At 45.5% G+C, this 18,311-nt stretch overlaps 2 protein-coding genes across 5 annotated transcripts in view; one reads left to right on the top strand and one right to left on the bottom strand.

The window, feature by feature from the left end:
* GRHL2 (grainyhead like transcription factor 2) overlaps positions 1-5,148 on the top strand; it is a 54,256-nt gene extending 49,108 nt beyond the window's left edge. Inside the window, exon 16 of one of the 2 annotated variants that reach the window (XM_031552900.1) lies at positions 319-433. In XM_031552900.1, coding sequence (XP_031408760.1) covers positions 319-433 — 115 coding nt within the window. Of the gene's footprint in view, positions 1-318 lie in introns of both variants that reach the window. The other variant, XM_019614189.2, reaches the window with a different exon arrangement.
* Positions 5,149-8,046: 2,898 nt separating this feature from the next.
* Positions 8,047-18,311, bottom strand: part of NCALD (neurocalcin delta) — a 119,785-nt gene continuing 109,520 nt past the window's right edge. For all 3 annotated transcript variants that reach the window (XM_010709185.3, XM_010709184.3, XM_003205205.4), the window contains 2 exons: positions 17,957-18,062; positions 8,047-16,943 (listed from right to left, as the gene is read on the bottom strand). In XM_010709185.3, coding sequence (XP_010707487.1) covers positions 16,846-16,943; positions 17,957-18,062 — 204 coding nt within the window. In that variant the 3' untranslated portion in view covers positions 8,047-16,845. The remainder of the gene's footprint in view (positions 16,944-17,956; positions 18,063-18,311) is intronic.

Below are 18,311 nucleotides of genomic sequence, written 5' to 3' on the forward strand. Positions count from 1 at the left end.
CGTAGGAAATGCTGGCTGAGTCTGCACAAAATCTGGTGTGCACCTGCAGGCAATTCCTGAAGTGGGTAAAGTCGTAAAATCCCAGCCCTGACACATATCTAACTACCTGCACAAGTTGCAACTTATAATCCAAAAGCTAGAAGGGACTATGGGGCAGACTTTGATGATCATTTCCCATCTTGTCCCTGTACTGGCACATGCTGGAGTCTCTTATGTTTCATGTTGAAGTCAGTGGAGTGTGTGCATGCAGTGGAGTGCATGGCTTTCCCTTTCGCTGTTCTAGTATGTGAAAATACTGATTTTTGCCTTTGTCACCAGTATCCTGGTAAACATGGATGACAACATTATTGAGCACTACTCCAATGAGGACACATTCATCCTGCACATGGAAAGCGTGGTTGAAGGCTTCAAGATCACACTGACTGAGATCTAGCCTCAGACAGAGCCCTTTCATAAAGAACCCACAGCATTTCATTCTTCTTGGAAAGCAGAAGATGCCTATGGAAGTTGACAGACATTGATCAGAGAAACTGTTACAAGACTGCTTTGAAAATATTGTCCGTTCTGCACGTGCACACCTACTGCATATAGGCTTGGGTTCGTCAAGCACAAGGCCACTCATGTTAACCTGGTCCCTTATTTATTGCTCCCCACTCTCCATTGTACAAGCAGTTACCAGTCCCCAGATTTGTAACCAGATGACCCACTGCAAATGTGAAATGCAGCATTTTAGTCCATGCTTTAGTGTGGATAAGCTCATTCTAAAATATAGTGAGGAACTTTACTGGTCCAGTTTCAGAAATCTGATGTAAATCACTTTGCCAGTAGTCCTCTCCTCTCGCTAAAAACTGGTGCAGTGCTAAAGGTGGGGAAAGTGGCTGACAGAGTTCACTTGCTCAGACCAATCCATATCTCTCTCTAGTGTATAGTCTTGCCAAATACCTCTGGTAGTTCTCAGCATGTAGCGATGAGGACTTGTAAGTAAGGCATTCAGCTACAAATGTCACTTGTAAGTAAATGGTAAAGAAACCATTTTAACCTTGTATATAATGTTTATAATATGCAATAATATATTTTAACTACTGTATGTGGGCACGTTTATTGCCACTATGTTTTTGTATGTATTGGGCTTAGGGTTTAACAGAATATTTCCTAGAAGATTAGATTTCTGCAATCTGTTAAGGAGTGTGTACTGAGAATCTGATAACTGTCTGCATTCGTGCACTCCATCCCTGCCCACCCAGTTTTATACTGAAATATTGGAGCAAACAGTGCTACAGCATTTGGAGTGCACTGTCACTGTGGGACCCACCTTTGGTGCCCAGGTCCCAAACATAGACACCTGAGTACTCCATCCAGCTTTCACCAAATCATAGAAGCACCCCTGTGTCTGGTGTGCCTAGAGGCCTATTCTCTTGGTGAAGCGAGGGCTCTCAAAATGAGCCTGTCTCAAACCCCAACAAACTGCTCATTGAAGCATTCCTCTAGACTGCAAGAAACTTCAGACTCATCTTCTTAAGGGAGTTTGCTCTTGTATCTCCATGGAATGATTCTGTTTTGATTCCTAGCGCGGTTCAATGAGGTAAAAAGTTGGGCTTGATGTAAATATTTTACAGGCTGAATCTGAACCCAGGGTGAACTATGCAGGCACACCATCAAGTTCCACATCTGTCGCAGGAATTCTGAGAGAGAAAGGCTACAGCCTAATCATACCAGGAAAGGAGTCCAAGGCCTGAATGTCCCCAGCAAATGCAAACCTGGCACCTGTCTCTCTACTTTTCAGTTCCTCTTCCTTAGATTGCTCCTCACACAGTGAACAGTCCTGCGGTTTTCAGTTGTAAGCATTTCATTTCCCATGCACTGTGCAGGGATCCCATGAGACAGGCAGAAATGTGAGGCCTTTCCTACCACCAACCTTTAGAGTTTTATTAGTTCTTCCTTCTAAAGACTCTTTTTCACTTAGTCACAGTATTTTTTTCATTAGCTGGTTAATGACGTAAAGAAACACTGCTGAGTTTAATGGGGCTCTTTCTCTAGTGGTTTGAGCTGTGGGGAGCTATTTACATCCAAGCAAAGTGGTTGGAAAAGCTAACCAGTCTGATTCTATCATATTTCTGCATCAGTTGTCTTGCAAGCTCTTGCAATTTCTTAATTTCATTAGTGATAACATCCCATTAAAATTGAATCTTCAAACATAAATGTCAGGTACCTGTCAAAGCTCCTGCACTATCAGAGCCTATGAAAGCTCTCTGCTACTTGTATCAGGGCTATCACATTCAGAATCCATTCGCATCTGGAAAGCAAAGTGTCTGTGTTGTCTACTCATCTGTTGTGTGTTCTTTCTGCTCCTGATGCAGACTTGTGTAGTAACTCCATTGTCTTTTTATGGATACATACTCCAGTAAAATGCTTTTGCTACATTGCTTAAGGATGGACATCTTAGAAATACAGTGGATTTAGGGTAATTTCATTTATTTCTGCTTGGTTCAGACTCAGATAAAAAGTCTTTACTGACATAGCCCAGATACTTTTCCACTCCCAAAAAACAGGGCAGTTTTGACAGGCAGCATTAAGAACTGAGGCCAGTACACAGGACTTGTGAGCAATGCTGTTGGTTCTAGTATTTATTTCTTATTTAATGGTGTTTGGGATTCCAAGGAATTTAACTGAGATTTCTCAGTTGGTCACGATGTCCCAGCAGAGGCTGCGTGCTAAGCTCAGCAGTAATCGCATGCAGGATTTGAGCCCAGGTTCTGCCCCTATCAGTGCCTGTGGTGTCTGGGGCTGGGTTGTGGTGTGCCGCATTAGGAGATGTCAGTGAGAATTTGAGGTTCACAGAGAAGCATGGGACTGTCCTGGCAGCACCAGCACCCTTGTTAGTATTTTATCCTTGTATTACATAGAGGTGGAACTCTCTTCTTTGGTAATTAGAGATAGGTTCTGCTACATGCTGCAACGTCCAGCTCTGAGGAGCAGTATCCTAGAATTACAGAATGGCTTGAGTTGTAAGAGACCTTGGAACACACCCATCCTCAACCCCCTGCCATGGGCAGGGCTACCACCTCCTTGCTCAGGCTGCCCAGGGCCCATCCAATCTGACCTTGACCACCTCCAGGGGTGGGGCACCCACAGCTCTCTGGGCAGCTGTGCCAGTGCTGAACAACACCAGCTCCCTCAGCCTTTCTTCATAGGAGAGGTGCTCCAGCATCTTCATGGTCTTCTCTGGACCTATTCCAACAGCTCTGCATCCTTCTTGTATTGGGGCCCCATGCATGGATCCAGTACTGCAGGTGGGGCCTCACGAAAGCAGAGCAGAAGGGGACAATCCCCTCCCTCGCCCTGCTGGCCTCCCCTCTGTTGGTGCAGCCCAGGATACAGTTGGCCTTCTGGGCTGCAAGGCACACTGGCTGGCTTTTGTCAAGCATTTGTTCACCAGAACTCACAGTATAGGATCAGCAAAATCTGCAATGCTCCAGGAAATGCTGGAGCTTAAGGAGCAGAGCTGCCTTTCCAATGCCATTTTAGGAGCTTTAGGTCAGGCACTGTCCAGGGAAGGAAAGTTGTTTCCAAGATTAACTGAAAGCTTTTCTAAATATATCTCTAAGTGTACAAATTCCTGGTCAGTAGCGAGAGAGCTGATCCTCCTGCCTTTAGCTCCATCTTACAGTCTCACTGGAGAGAGCAGGGCTGAGGAGGATGGATAGCACTTATCCAGGCACTAAGAATATTTTACTGAAGCTAGTTAGGGATGATCTTCATTAACTTCATTTACCTGTCAGGGGCCAGAGGACTTTGTTTTTCTGCTCCATATGCCAAATGCATCACAAGCATCTAAATAATTATGAAGAGTAAATCACCCTGCACCCGGTCAGTTTAGTTACAGCATCAGCTGCCACAGAAGCACTGAACCTCGGTGCTGGTCATGGTGAGCTACAAGTTCTCAGGGTTCACCACCTCTGAGGGTTTGTTGCTCAAAATCAGGATATCGGTGTTGGGAAGGGCCAGCACCAAAATTCAAACTTCTGAAGGAGGGACCCATTCAAAGGCCACAAGGACCATAAAGTATCTGTCTAATGTTTAAAATGTATGTGTTGCTTTTGTTTCATGAAGAAGTCTGATTGATGCCATGTCTTCCAAATATGAGGAGTTAAATGGAAGTAAGTAAGATTTGGCTGTCGTTTAGCACCAGACAGGAATGTCTTTGTCGACTCCTTTTGTGGCACTGCTATGGTTGTTTACTCAAGAGAACAAAACTCATTTCCTTCTACAGGAGGACAGGCTGGAATCTAGTGCAGCCTCGAGGCTGCTCACCATCGTTTTCATACAAAGAGCGAGAGTAGTGCAGTGTCTGTAGATGTTGTGTGAAAGACTATGACAGAGAGGTGCAAAAGGCAGAGTAGCCTTCTAAGCTCTGGCCTTTGTTCCTGCTGCAGATTTGGCACTATGTCCGTCCTTTTGATCATTTGCTATAAAAACCCAAATCTCAGATTTTGCTTTCCTTTTACGCAGTCAGGTGCTTATATCCCCAAAATGTAGTGCATCCTTGCAGCGAAACTTCGTTGATGTATGGCAGCATTCCCATCAAGGTATTTTGGAGGACTTTTTATCACTGAATGTTAACTACAAAGAAAATAAAATAGCTTCTTTTTTTCTTTTTTTCCTTTTTTTTTCTTTTCTGTGTGTTCCCTTTAAGTCATTGATCAATGGAATTCAGAGATGAAGAGCCTTTCTTGTACATTTTCCTCTTTCAGTCTGTGGACGTATTAAATGCTATAAATGAATTCAAATGATTGGTAAAAACTCAGCCCTCCAGCTGTCAGACAAGCTGTATGTTGATTGATGTGAAACTGGGAAGGAGTATCTTAGGGCCTTAAATGTAAAGCTTATGAAATGTTTATATGCTCTTCCATTTCCTATGAATTGAGACAAGATACAAACGAGTGTTTGTGCCAAAGTTTGTAACAAGCCCTCGCTCTGACAAACAACAAACTATGTATAAATAGTGTGCTTTTATATTAAGGAATAGCTCAAGTAACTTAATAGTGTTGCAACTGGGAGAGGGGTTTGATAAACTGTAAATACAGTTATTTTATTTTTTGTACATTTTTAAGAAGGAAAAAAATAAATATTCCTATGTATGAGATAATATTTCTGTTGTTGTGGCGTGGAGATGGAGTTCCTATGAGTGAGCCCAGAAAATGTACCAATAAGAAGAAAGTAGGAATCCAAGCTACAAGAAAACAAGTGCAGAAGCTGAAAAAAATAATCACCAAACACTGCATACAGCTTTTACACTTTTAGATAGTGCCTACTGGTGACACAGATGTGATGTAAGAGTAGTGGTGTGACTTCAGCCCCAGTCCAGCTCCCCTGGAATAGATAGGTTCAGGTCAACTTTCCATTAGCAAAATGGATATGAGTTTATTAATCATTCTCTCTCTTCCTTTGTTTGCCCCAGATTTTCAATCTGTAACCAAACAAACTTGGCAGAGGAATCCCAACAGAGGAAGTACACTTCAGTGGATTTTTTGAGATTAATAGGGAGAGGAAAGAAAATTAATCTTCAGTAGTATTTCAGTCTTCCATTTCCTAGGTGTACACATTTTCTTTCTTCCTCACCACTTTTCTGCAGAATATTTAAGTGTCAATGTGAAATTGTCCAACCTTGGTGGGAAGAATTCACAAGAGTGCTGGGACAGGATTATTAGATTCATCTTAACTATTCAAATGCAAAAACTCTCAAGTGGAAGGAGGAATCTGATCACAAACAAGTGGGTAAGAAAGAGGATCCCTCTTGATGCACCAGATCTGGCTCTTCAAGCAAAGTAATCAGGAGATGAGCTGAACTCCTGAGATGATTTAGGGCAGAACCTTCCTCCCTGCCAGTCTGCAGCAAGTCTAGAAAAGGCATAGGCTGGGTTTGAGCATGCCTGGAGCCCTCAGATCACCTCTCCTTTATAGATTTCTCCATATCAGCAGGATTTTGCATCAAGGTACAACCAAAAGAGATGCACCTGCTTCCTTTGTTGGCTGGACTTTGCGGCCTGTGTTCATGTCACCAAGCAGAAGCTTGGTTTAAAGGGGACTGGTGTCTTACAGTCAGTGGAGAGACACAGAGGTGAACATCTTTAATGGAGGCAATGCTAACTTTCTCCCATCCTGATCTCCTGGCATGTTGGAGCGTCCTGGGAACCCAGTGGAAATTCTGATAGTAGCACCTTTGTGAGCACGGGGCACTCACAGCTGTTCCCACTGTGCCCTGTGTGCCCAAAGCACTGATGCATACTGGCCCATGCCTCTTCCAGTAAAACACTTTCATAAACCATTTTGATTCCCACCATTTATCTTTTTTTTTTTTTTCCTAAATGAGAGCCCAGGAGGCAAAAACACGTAAGCTGTGAAAGCAGCATGGGGCAGCCGTGTTGTGTTGAAGGGTGGCAGGGATCGGAGCCGATACCTCCTGCTCAGGGCAAGTCCTGGCTGGAATGAGCTGCCATGCAAGAGCCAACCTCGACATCTCCTTTCTTCCCAGAGAAGATTCCCAGGCGATGAGGGAAGAAGTCAATTTACCAGCAATCTCAGCCAATGCAGAGTGGAATTGTAGACCCAGTGGCTCCAAAAGTCAACTTACTCCCACCCATCGCCATCCCCACCAGAGGGGAACTCATCCACCTGTGTCTGGGTAGAGGAGTGTTCTCACAGCTGCCAAGATTTAAAAGAAGGGCTGTCTCTCGGAAAACCTGGCGTTTCCTAATCATTGTGAAAAGTATTTGTCATTGTTTGTTGTATCACGCGCTGAGGCACATGGTGCTCCATAGCTCGGTGTGTCTAGCTGACTAGATGACAGCAAAAGAGGTTTTTCTTCCAGATGCACTGGAAACCACAGAACCCCATCCCCTCCTGCAACCACTCTGCCTGCTGCCAGCCTCAGCACTGCCCTGCTCCTCTGCAGCCAGTGCCTGTACTCCAGCAGCAACCAACAGGGGTGTGATGCCCTATTTCTTACATATTTCACAGACTGACTGCGCTCGTCAAAGTAATCTCATTTCCTGGGCGCTGCCTGCGATAGAAGTTTAATAGTGTTTTATAGGAAGTCATTTTACTTAGTGGCTCTTGAGATGCGAATGCTTTAGGGGGCTGAGTGGCTGGAAGTGCCCTGCCGCAGATGGGAACCACCACAACTTCAGCAGTGCTCCGTGTTTCTGAGGTAGCTGGGTGTGCTTCAGCTGCCCATCATCTGGGAGAGGGCAAACCCATTCCCTCGTGTAGGGTTTAACTGAATTTTTAGAAGACTGATGGCAGCCTACAGCTTGTGTTTCATATAAGAAGTGCTGAGGCCGCTGTGTTTGTGCAACCCAGAGCAGAGGAGCTGAGGGGAGGCCCGATGGCGGCTGCAGCTCCTCACAGGGAGCGGAGGGGCAGCGCTGTGCTCTGCTCTGTGTGACAGCGCCAGGGCCCGAGGGAACGGCATGGAGCTGCGTCAGGGAGGGGCGGGTGGGGGTCAGGGACAGGGTCTGCACCAGAGGGCGGTGGGCATGGAACGGGCTGCCCAGGGCAGTGGGCACGGCCCCGAGTGCCGGAGTTCAGGGAGCGTTTGGGCAGCGCTCTCAGACACTGGGTTTGGATTTGGGGTGGGCCATTGAGCAGATGTTCCATCAGCCACCACCTTCCGGCCCCTTTCAAGCTGATATTAACACGGTGTTTCATAAATAAGCTGGGTTTTATGGATCTGAGGTGGAAACAAGCAGTGGTTTCAGTTACCTCCCAATGGTATTTAAACTACTTTTAGCATCCTGGTGCTAATCCCAGCTCCAAATTTAACCCAGGTAAAAATGTGAGGAGCTTAAAGCAAATGCCTGTGGCTGCACGAGGAAACAGCCGCCCTTGGAGCCGGCAGCCCTCCCACTGCAACGTGCTGCCTGTGCCCATGCATGGCTTAAGCCCCTCACTAAGCTCTGGAAATTGACTTAGCTGGACACAGCCCAGCCATGGGCAGGAGGGGGCCGTGGAGCTCCAGCTTGGAGAAGAACAGCACATCCTCGTAGCTGGCTGCAGCAGAATATTTATTAGTAGGAAAGAACACTTAGGGGATTTCAGTAGGAGAATTTGCGTGAACCTTCAGTATCCACCGTACATTGGTTGTCATTGAAATTGTTCAAGGTTACATATTTATATAAGAAAACAAAATAATTCATATTTAGGTGCAATCAATAATTCCAGTATGAAAAAGCACCATGTCACAAAACAGTTTACAATACAAAATTCTTCAAAATCTAACATTTAAAAACAATATTTGTTCAACAGTAATAACAATACAGTAAAAAAATTCTTATTATTTCCCTTCAAACAATACTGCTTATATATTTTGGCACTGGAAAAGAAACTATCACAAATGCGCCTTTTAATCACACAATGCTGTTTTGTGAGTGTCTATACAATGAAGAAAAACATGCTTTGAAGTCAGTCACTTTGTCAGGTGCAGTCTGAGCTGCTTTCTCCTTCATAAAGTTAAAAAAGAAAGGAAAAGGGATCAGTAAGCTGCAGCATGTCTTACTTTTTGGCCCAGGACACGACTGGGAGAAGCATCTCTCTCAGAGCCAGTATGCCCACAGGCCTTCTGAGCCTGCCTAGAAATGTGGATCAGAGCCCTCAGGTGGCCCTATCCCACAGTATCTGACCCCAAACTCTATGGTAAGCACCCCAATGGGATTCTGACCTCGCACTTGCAGCTCAGGCTGCATTTAACTACGTTGCAATTTTAGTCCCAACTCTTGTCCTGATGCGGCCAACAGTGTCAACCCAACTGGAGGTGATGGCAGTGGGGCTGGGTGCTTCTGGGAGGGACAAGGGCTGGGGACCGCCGTGTGGGTCTCACATCTGCCTGTGAATCAAAAGCTTGAGTCTGAGAGAGAGAGAAAGCCAGAAGCTCAGACTTTTCAGGAAGTTTCCACTCAGAACTGACCCCTGTGAAAATGAGAACGCAGTACTACACGTCAAACAACGGCGCTGTGTGCAGTTACAGCCCTTGGAAAGGCTGATCCTAGTGAGCATGCAGTCCTTGGTGCTAGCTCTAAAAGCCAAACGAGAACAAAAAAAAATCATTTTCAATACTTTTTACATCTTACATCAAAGATGCCACTACAAAAACACAATAGTATCACACGTTAATTAGTACAGTCTTAGAAATGCAAACCAACGCTGGAAAGACTTCCATACATTCTGCATATCATATGTACAGAAGAGAAGAGCTTCTCGAGAGGAGAGGGCAGTCAGAGAGAGATCATCTTTTGGGTATTTTTCTGAGGAAGTTGCATGATACAAATACGTTTCAGCATAAGAAAACTTTGCTGTGACACTAAAAATTCAGACAAGTCCTAGCTGGCAGCGAGCAGCGGGGATGGGGTGCGTGCTGGGCCACAAACACAGACACAGCCTTCTGCCACATGGTCTCCTCCTATGAGTTGGTCATCTGCTCTCCTTGTGGGGGTGAGGTTTGCATGTCACCGCGAGTACACCTTCCTACATCATCCAACGGCACAGAGACAAACCCCAAGTGCTGTCTGCAGCCTCCCTGCAGGTACCACTGCCACGTGTCCCTTCGGCAGTGCTGCCCAGTGAGCATCAGCTGGAGTCTCAGAGCATCACCGCAGGAAAACACAACAGAAGTGGACAGAGAAGTGAGAACATCACGATAGCTACAGGCAACCACATGTGGGGCACAAACAGTTTGAGACAGTCATAAGAAAATGATGTGAACCAAATTCATTTCACTCATAGTTGTCCCTCTCCTTTCTGAGTTGCAAAAGTCTTTCTTAGGATATGGAGGTTTGCTTACAAAGAATTCTTCTAGAGAGGTATTTGATTTTGCCAAGACACAGGACGTGCTGAACTCTGTGCTGCTGCAGTGAGTCTGCCTGTGGCAGCTTATTTAAAGTTGGGTTTGGTACCTCTGCTCCGTGCTGCAGTGCAGGAGCAGCCTGGGGGCAGTGGTGAGAGAGCTCTCCCCATGGAATGGCCATGAACTCAATGGGAATGGGACACTTGGACTCATTAGCTATTGGCCACTCATTAGCCTCTGCAGCATCAGACTTATTTGTCCAAATGTACACAGTCAAATTTTGTTTTCCATCTATTATGTTATTTACTGAGCAATACTTAAAAATCAAAAGATCGAGTGCTTCTGTCAGAACGTACTCACAGCAGTCACCTTGGGTTCAAGTGCAAAATAGCACTGAATACACAAACAGAAACTACTGGAGTGTGTGGATGGAATTGGAGTGAGCAAGTGGTAGAAATAAACATATTGAAATGCAACTCAGTCTTCTTGCAGGAAATGTGCCAACAAAAATAATCCCTAACTTCATTAAGCACTTCATTTTTAGTAGGCACTGCAAGCCCACCTTGCTCGTAATGCTCTGGCACCAAGATTTCTGCCAGTGTAGGGGCTGAGTGATAGCAGGACTGAATCGGGGAGGTTCCAAAATAAATAATAAAGCAAGAAAACAACTGAAAGATGAATAAGGAAATCACCCAGAAGATGCCAAAGAAACATGATCTTGTAGGGCACTCCGATGGCTAACATGCTGCACAATGGCATTAGTCAGCTCCCTCAGACCCTCAGCACATCGAAACTCTGGCGTTTGGTTTGGTTTGGTTTGGTTTGGGGGGGATTATTTGTTTGTTAGCCTTTTCTTTCAGATCCTAATAAAAACTGCTTGGTTATCCTGGAAACAGGAAGGAGTTCATGATTGAGAATGAAAAGGTGGTGCTGGTGGCAAGGAACCCCAAGTTCTCCCCCAGACAGCCGTGTGGGATCCATTAATCTTCCCTCTAAGTGCAGCCAATTAACAACACAATCGAAGATAAGAATTTAAGAGGATTTTCTCAGGTGGGTTTACTAATCGCCATCATCCCATTCAGTGGGGGAATGTGAGGCCAGCCCTGAATACTGCTCAGACCCAGTCCTGGCAAGGAGAGGAACAGAGGTTGCACCATCCATACGTGCTTTGGACAGGCGGCAGGAAGAGTTTCTGCCTGACCTTATTCTATTTTACCAAAATTATCTCTTGGACCACAGCATCTGGACGCTCCAGGCAGCATCAGAGCACGGCGTGCTGCACGGTGACGCATGGGAAGACACTGTTCCTGCCGGGAGAAATCAGCCCTCCGTGGAATAAACCATATGAGCAGAAGGCAATCACTGGTCAGGTTCAGCCTGAAGTGCCTCAGCAAACACATCAATGGTAATGAGAACCACATTGTTCCAGAGGTGTGGCGTGTTCTTGAAATGTTTAATACCACCGCTACTTAATAAGTAAATAAACAGTGTGGTTGGCAAGGTGCACGCAGGAGGGCCAGAGGCTGGGAACCAAACAGAAGTCGTTCTATCAGAGTTAAGCGTGGTTCATATGGCTGCCATAGGCACATGTTTGTTATTCATTTGTAGAGAGAGGGTGGGAATGGCAGCTGAGAGATGGGGCAAGGCTCAGAGCCTGAGTGCCTGACCCAGGAGAGTGGGAGCATTTCTGCCACTAAATCAGGGCACGAGGGGAGGATCTCAGCTGTGTCTGAGTCGTGCAGCAATTGAATGCAATGGGAAGGGTGGCCAGATGGCATCCATCATGCCTAGACCCCAAGTCTCCAGCCTCAGCTGGAGTGACCTGGTGACCTGGGGCCCAGGAGGTCCTGTGGGCTGGAAAGGACAGAGGAGCTCTTCTGTGCTGCCTGTAGCTACTGAGGAGCTCCACCCTGGGCTTCAGACCAAGGTCTAAAGGTAGTGATGCAACTCACTGTTTGTCACTGCTCTTGTCTTTGCACATTTCTTAGGACAACCCAAGTTCTATTTTTTTTTCCTTGCTTCTTGTGCACTAGCCAACATTTTACAGGTGATATCTTGATTCCAACTACACATTGGCTTGCCTGGCTGCTTCTGGTTAAGGTATGGAGAGCGTTTCTCATGCTATGAAAATCCCCATCCTTAAAACAATACCTGTCTTGGTATGAAGAATTTGGAACCAACAGCAACAAGAACGAGGCTGGAGCAAGGGATGTTGCCAGCTGAGACACCCAGTGTAACCTGGGATGAGTTCTGCAAAGGACAAGGAGTTCCCTTCACATCTGACATTTTTTCTGTTCTCAGTGCAAGAAGGGTCTAACAACCACTCCAGTGATGATCCTGATACCTAATGTCAGTGCCTTCCACATCAATCTACAGCCCCATTTTTTCTTCAACACACCTGAAACAGCTGTTCTCACCTTTACTTGCCTGCAGACTGTAACCCCAGCTCTGAGAGTTAAATGGAGTTTCCCCCTTGTCTGCCACGGCCAAGAGGAAAGCTCCTGCCCAGAAGGTTTGCCCGCAGTTATACTTAGAAGTGGAACCAACTGCTCCCAGGAGGAGCATATGGTATTTCCTAACTGGGACACAGTGAATAGCTTGGCTGCTGCCATGCAAGGAAGAGCAGAGCTACTCTGCTTCTGCAGCTGCACATTTGTGCTAAAGGTGCTTAAAGAGTATTTTGCTAGCACCTCTGACTGCATGCACACGACAGAGCTGCTCAGTTAGAAGATGCTGTAGTAGCCCTAGAAGATGCTGTGGTAGCTGTGGGGCTGGCGTGCTGCTGCTCTGCACCTTGTCTGCTGCTGCACAGTCTCTGGAAAACTTGGAGCCCTTCTCAGCTGCCTGGAGCTTGCCAAGTTTCTCTGTGTTTCTGAACGCAAGTTCTGCCTGCCTACGATACCAAGGAAACTGCCTTTCTCCACTTCCAGATTCCTACAGGAGATCGCACCCAGTATGACACACATCTGAGTGGTTGTGCTAATGGCAGGTAGAATGTTCTTCTCCACTGGCCTTGCACCAGTTCCTGGACAACAAATTCCTGAGCCCAAAAACCGCCTGGATGAATGAAACCTAAGCAGCACTGTGAGAGAAACACAAGGAGGTGCTGGCACGGCGGCATTGGGGACAGGTCTCACCCAGCCTTCTGTCAGCTCACTTTACTTCATATCCCTACACCAAGCTTCAAAAGGAAACTTTAGGAGGGTACCCCTTTTATCCCAACTGTGTTACATTGCTGCATGTAGGGGTTCCCTTCCCACAGCCACGTGTCCCTGGGGACCTGCCACTCGTCACCGTGCTGCCCTGCTCACATGTACCGAGTGGTGTGTGGCCAGCAGCCACACGCTCAGCTCAGCTCAGTCTGCGGATTAGGGCTCGACATCAGGTTACCACCGCTCAACGAGTTTCCGTGAGTCAGCTTAGCCCAGGTTTCTGCCCATGCGTGTGCTTTCAGCCCGTGGCAAATGCAAAGTAATACGACTTAACTTAGTCTGTAGTACAAGAAAACCAAGCTAAGCCCCAGCATTGCACGTTTTCCATTAGCGAGAAGGGCACAGATCAGCTCATGGGGGCTGGGGATGGGCGAGCTCGTTGTGTGCCCCCAGGCACTGCTTCTGCACACAGACCTCTTCCAGCCACAGGAGCCATGCACTTCTGGCTTAGTGTTTTAAGCTGCAGTGTCCTGCAAATGGGGACGTCATGCTTTCTAGCAGAGAACAACACAGGACAAAATGCCTCAGCAATAGTGTAAAAATCCTAAAAGCTCTTAAGAGGAACAGCACAGCACCATTATCTCAGGAACATTCACTGCTTTGAACTCAAAGGTCTCCAAATAATGTCAAAACAGATCTTTCCTTGGGCCCTCTCAAGCTCACAACAACACACACATGCTGGATTTACAAGGGCTGCAAGTAACACAAGCCATGGACTTTGCTTGGCATTTTCCGGCCCAGAACTTGCCAAGCTGGGAATGCTGAAAAGATGGAACTGGCGTTTTGTGTGGAAGAAGTGTAGAAGCTGAAAGTACTCATTAATTCGTTTGGATGATGCACGAGTGAAGATTACCTTTTCCACACACAAGTACTATTAGACAATGTATCTACAAAACTGAGAGGTGACATGCAGTAGCACATACAGACTGCTAGCCTTCCTGTCCAGAAGTATTCTTAACTGATCTCTTGAAAGCATCTATCTTGCTGTGTTATTTTATATGGGGCGTCATTTTGTTTATAAAACATTTTGTCATTTTGGTTACAAAAGCAGTAATGACTGCAAATGTTGATGGCACCAAAGCAGAAAACCCCAGTGCTGTGTGCAGCGCCGCAGTTTTGCTGCTCTGAGGCCTGCAGATGCTCCCATAACCAGTTCAGCTACTGCTCACTTTGAAAGTACAAGCAGATGCAGGGAAAGAAAGGGACAGTAAATAGTTTAAAACAGTACCAATCATCAGCAGTAGTCAGGTAAAAGAATAACTTTAGTTCAGTCTGTAAATGTTTATACAATACTTTTATCTCCAGCTAAGTTCTCTGCAGCTGTAAGCTACCTCTCACTCTTCCAGACCTCGTGAGCTGTGGAAAGCATTACATCTCCACTGGTCCGCGGTCACACGGCAGGCTGTGCTCTCACACACACGCTGTACAGCACCAACACGTGAAATCTCCAAACTACCAAGAAAACCAAACTGAGATGAGGTTCTGGGCCAGAAACGTCTCATAAAACTGAAAAGAGATGGAATGCAGACACTTAAATAAGAGGCAAAGTTTTAAAAGTTACAATCACATTTTCAAATTCATCCCCAGCAAATGCCAGCTTTTGTGGGCCTGGGCTGCTCTGGAGCTGGAGGCCTGCACTGAGCCTGGAGGTGCTCTGTAGAATCTCTGCTCGTGGCAGCAGTGGGGAGGTGACAGACACAGGTTTCTCCTACGGAAAGGGAGGCTCAGGATCTCCTTTGCAGCGTGAGATTTGTTCACAGGGTATCTGATGAGGGTCAGAGAGCAAGAGCTAAGGAACATTTTCATCAACTGTAAGAATCAGTGCAAAATGTGCCTGTGATGCTCAGAACAGCTGAAAGCACTAAGTATTGCAAGCTGTTCATGTCTGTGCACCTGTGTGCTTCTACCTTCTCACCTTCCCCCACACCCCTCTGCTCAGGATTTTAATTAGTGCCACGGGAATAAACTTTCGGTTGACTTTCTGCAGTCATTTGAGACAAAGGTGTGTATCTGAACATACTCACTGAATGTAATTAACCACTCACGATCGTTTTGGTACAACTGATTAACAATGCCATTTTTAATTTATTTTCATTTTATTTTAATATGCTTTGCATATTAATCCTGGCAAAGGAAATGATCATGAGAAATTAAGCCTTGGAATTTCTTCTCTCTTAGTTGTATATGCTACCTAGTGTTCAACAAAAAATTATTCACACTGCTACTTTTTCATGACTTCTAGTTAGTGAATCATCATCTGCAAAGCAGACTTATTTTACTTAGTTTATTTTAAATTAAGGCTACTGGGGATTAGCATCTACAAGGTCACTTGACAAAACGCCAACCTTGCCTGTCAGGCAAAGGTCACACTGCCAAGCTCTCGGCTCCCCATGGCTGCGAGTTGCCCACATGGACACCTCGCCAGCAGGATCACAGAGCAGCCTTCAGCTAATGACAGATTAACGCCAATTTAGTCAGCATAATGCCTCCAGTCACTAAAGCCTTTCTGTTGCAGCAGCACTTGTACAGTTACCAGGAAATCCCATGTCTGCGCCCTAGCTTGGAAAGCAGCAACTCTGACCGAAGGATAAAGGTTTGCAGCAGCAAATTTCAGAACTCCTGCATCTAGGCGAAAAGATAAACATTCAACATTTCTCTCAGAGCTGATCTTTTTTTTTGTTTTGTTTTAATTTTTATATATATAAATATACCATAAAGCGTACCATTTCCTTGTTTTAGTACAGACTTTTGAACTTCACTGAAATGAAGGAAATATAAATGCTACAACTTTATGCTTAAAACAAGTTTTGATGACAGCCTTCCCCAAGGAGCAGGCCTGGAAACTGTATTAGCTATGTGGAGAGAGACAAAAACACCCCCAGAATGTCGTACTACACGAGAACATTCAAAATAGCTGGTTTTCTTCGGTTCTAGCCGCTCGCAGGTGTACATCAGTTCCTTGGCTGAATGCCCGCTCTCCTTAGCAGAAACTACTTTATTACTAACCTGAAAATTTCACATTCAACATGTATCTCCCTTAAATTCATTGTCAATACCCAGTTTTTAATATCCATGTCTGCCTTTGCTGACCCCAAATGGCAAGAGGTATCATCAGTTGTGGATTTTGGGATCAGGACTGCAAATTGCTGGATTTTCAGATAAAGCCATGTGAAATCAACCACTGTAAACCAAGTAAAAACTGTTGATTGCATTATTTTTTTTTCTTCCTCCTTCTCCTTTACAACATTGAAAATGTTCACAGCATCGAAACAATGAAGCGTAGGTGCAGGGGTGCAGACAGTGCAGCCCTCACCAGTCGTGCACATTCATCATCCTGTCTTTGAGCTTCACTGGTGCCTCCTGGGCAGGAGAGGAGATCCCAGGAGAGTCCTACCCCATCATAACCCTCTTGCTTCAATCTCTGCTACACTTTCAGGTCCTCTGGGTGAATACTCAGCTACTAAGCAGCAACCCAAAACCTGTCATTATGTCTTGTTGCCAAGGATTTGTTGTTGGTTTTGTCCTTCTCAAGTGTACTTTCCAAAATAGACACGTTAAAAAAAATAATCTTTAAAACAATGATAACACCACAATATCTGTTTAAAACAGTACTGCTCGTGCTCTGGACAAATTGTAAAGAGCAATTCAGCATTCTTATAATTAATCCACAACAAAAGAAGCTATAAGATGCCACAAAAGAAGGCATAATTGGCCATACAGAGGCAACACTACCATGAATGTTGTTTGGCAAGGAAAAAAAAAAAAGCAGATACATAATTCATCCAAAGACTGGGTTCAGAATTGCCCGGCGCTGCTGGGATCACACTGCAGGAGTCTCACTATTGATGGGTCACTCTTGGCGCCTCGGATGAACTCTTCTAGGGAGAGTTTTCCTAGAAAAGAGACACGTTGACTTAGCATGCATGGACGGTCACTGCACACCTGCCAAGCCTGCAGAGAAGGGTGGTGAAAGGAATGTGGCAGGGAGCAAGGGAAATCCCTGGGGGTGCATGGCAGATGGGTCTCTTTCTCGGAATGCTGGTTTGGAGGAAGGATGGAGAGAGGATGGTGGCTGCACCCACAGAGGAGAACTTTCTGTGGGGGCTTGTGCTGAGCAGTCAGACTCACTGATCAGTAAGAAGACATGGGGTCACATCTCCCCCAGCAACATCTTGTTCCCGATGCCTTAAAGAAAAGCAGGAGCGTGCCCTAATCCTCCTACACTGAGGTAGGGTTGAGCTAAGGCCAAACATTCAAGCCCTGGTTATGACAGAGGTGAGAGTGAGTACCTGAGAATCTCACACGAGGCTTGTGCTTGGTCCCACAGACCATGGAGAGACCTCTCCTTTTGAAAAGAGGCCACAGCCACACTGTATTTTTCCCTACAGTTCTATATTTCTTTTTTTATTTTTTTTTTGTTATTTGTTGTTTTTTGTTTATTTATTATTACTTTTTTTTTTAGGAAATACAAGTTACTTTCATACAAAGTACTGAGAAGATGAGTTGCATGGCAGAAATGCAGGGAAGTTTCACTTGTTTGGGGTTCAATAACCACCCTTCCAGGTGTGAGCAGACAAGGGCAAGGGTTTTTAAAAACCTGAAATACAGGCAAATCAATGCTCAACTCCTCAGTGGAAGAACTTAGGTGTTTATTCTGAGGCTACCATCTTTTAGTGTGAAATCCATGAACTGACAAGAAAAAAAAATTTGTGTGAAAAATTAAAGACCTGGATGTGGGTTTCTAAGCAGTATTTCTGAGCATCACACACCTCTAAGTCCCAGAGACAGCAGGACAGCTGCCTACAAAGGGGTGAGGAGAGATCTTTAGGCACCATGGCTTTGACCATAAGGCTAGAGCAGGAGCAGTGAGGTTGAAGGGTCTGATGTCATCTTGGAGGGAGCTTACCATCACGGTTGGTGTCCATCTGGCGGAAGATCTTCTCTGTCCTTTTCTCTGGTGTTGATTCATCTTCTGGCATCTTCATTACAGAAGAAACCATCTTATAGATTGCCTGTGTGATATGACACGAGCAAAGAGCTGGTAAAAAGCACATTAGGTCAGCGTAGGGGTATAGTTACCACCTGGTGACCGAAATAGGCATAAAATACCCTGGAAACATTAGCTGGGTCATGTTCTGTGGATGCTGAAGGGAGACACAAGTATAGGCAGCTGCCCTCTTCGATGGGATAGTCATTTAGGAATTAAAGTGGTTCCTTATTTAGTCCCATTGAACACAATCTCAGTTTGGACCAAGATTGCA

The sequence above is a fragment of the Meleagris gallopavo genome, chromosome 3, assembly GCF_000146605.3.
Source record: "Meleagris gallopavo isolate NT-WF06-2002-E0010 breed Aviagen turkey brand Nicholas breeding stock chromosome 3, Turkey_5.1, whole genome shotgun sequence".
NCBI classification, from domain to species: Eukaryota; Metazoa; Chordata; class Aves; order Galliformes; family Phasianidae; genus Meleagris; species Meleagris gallopavo.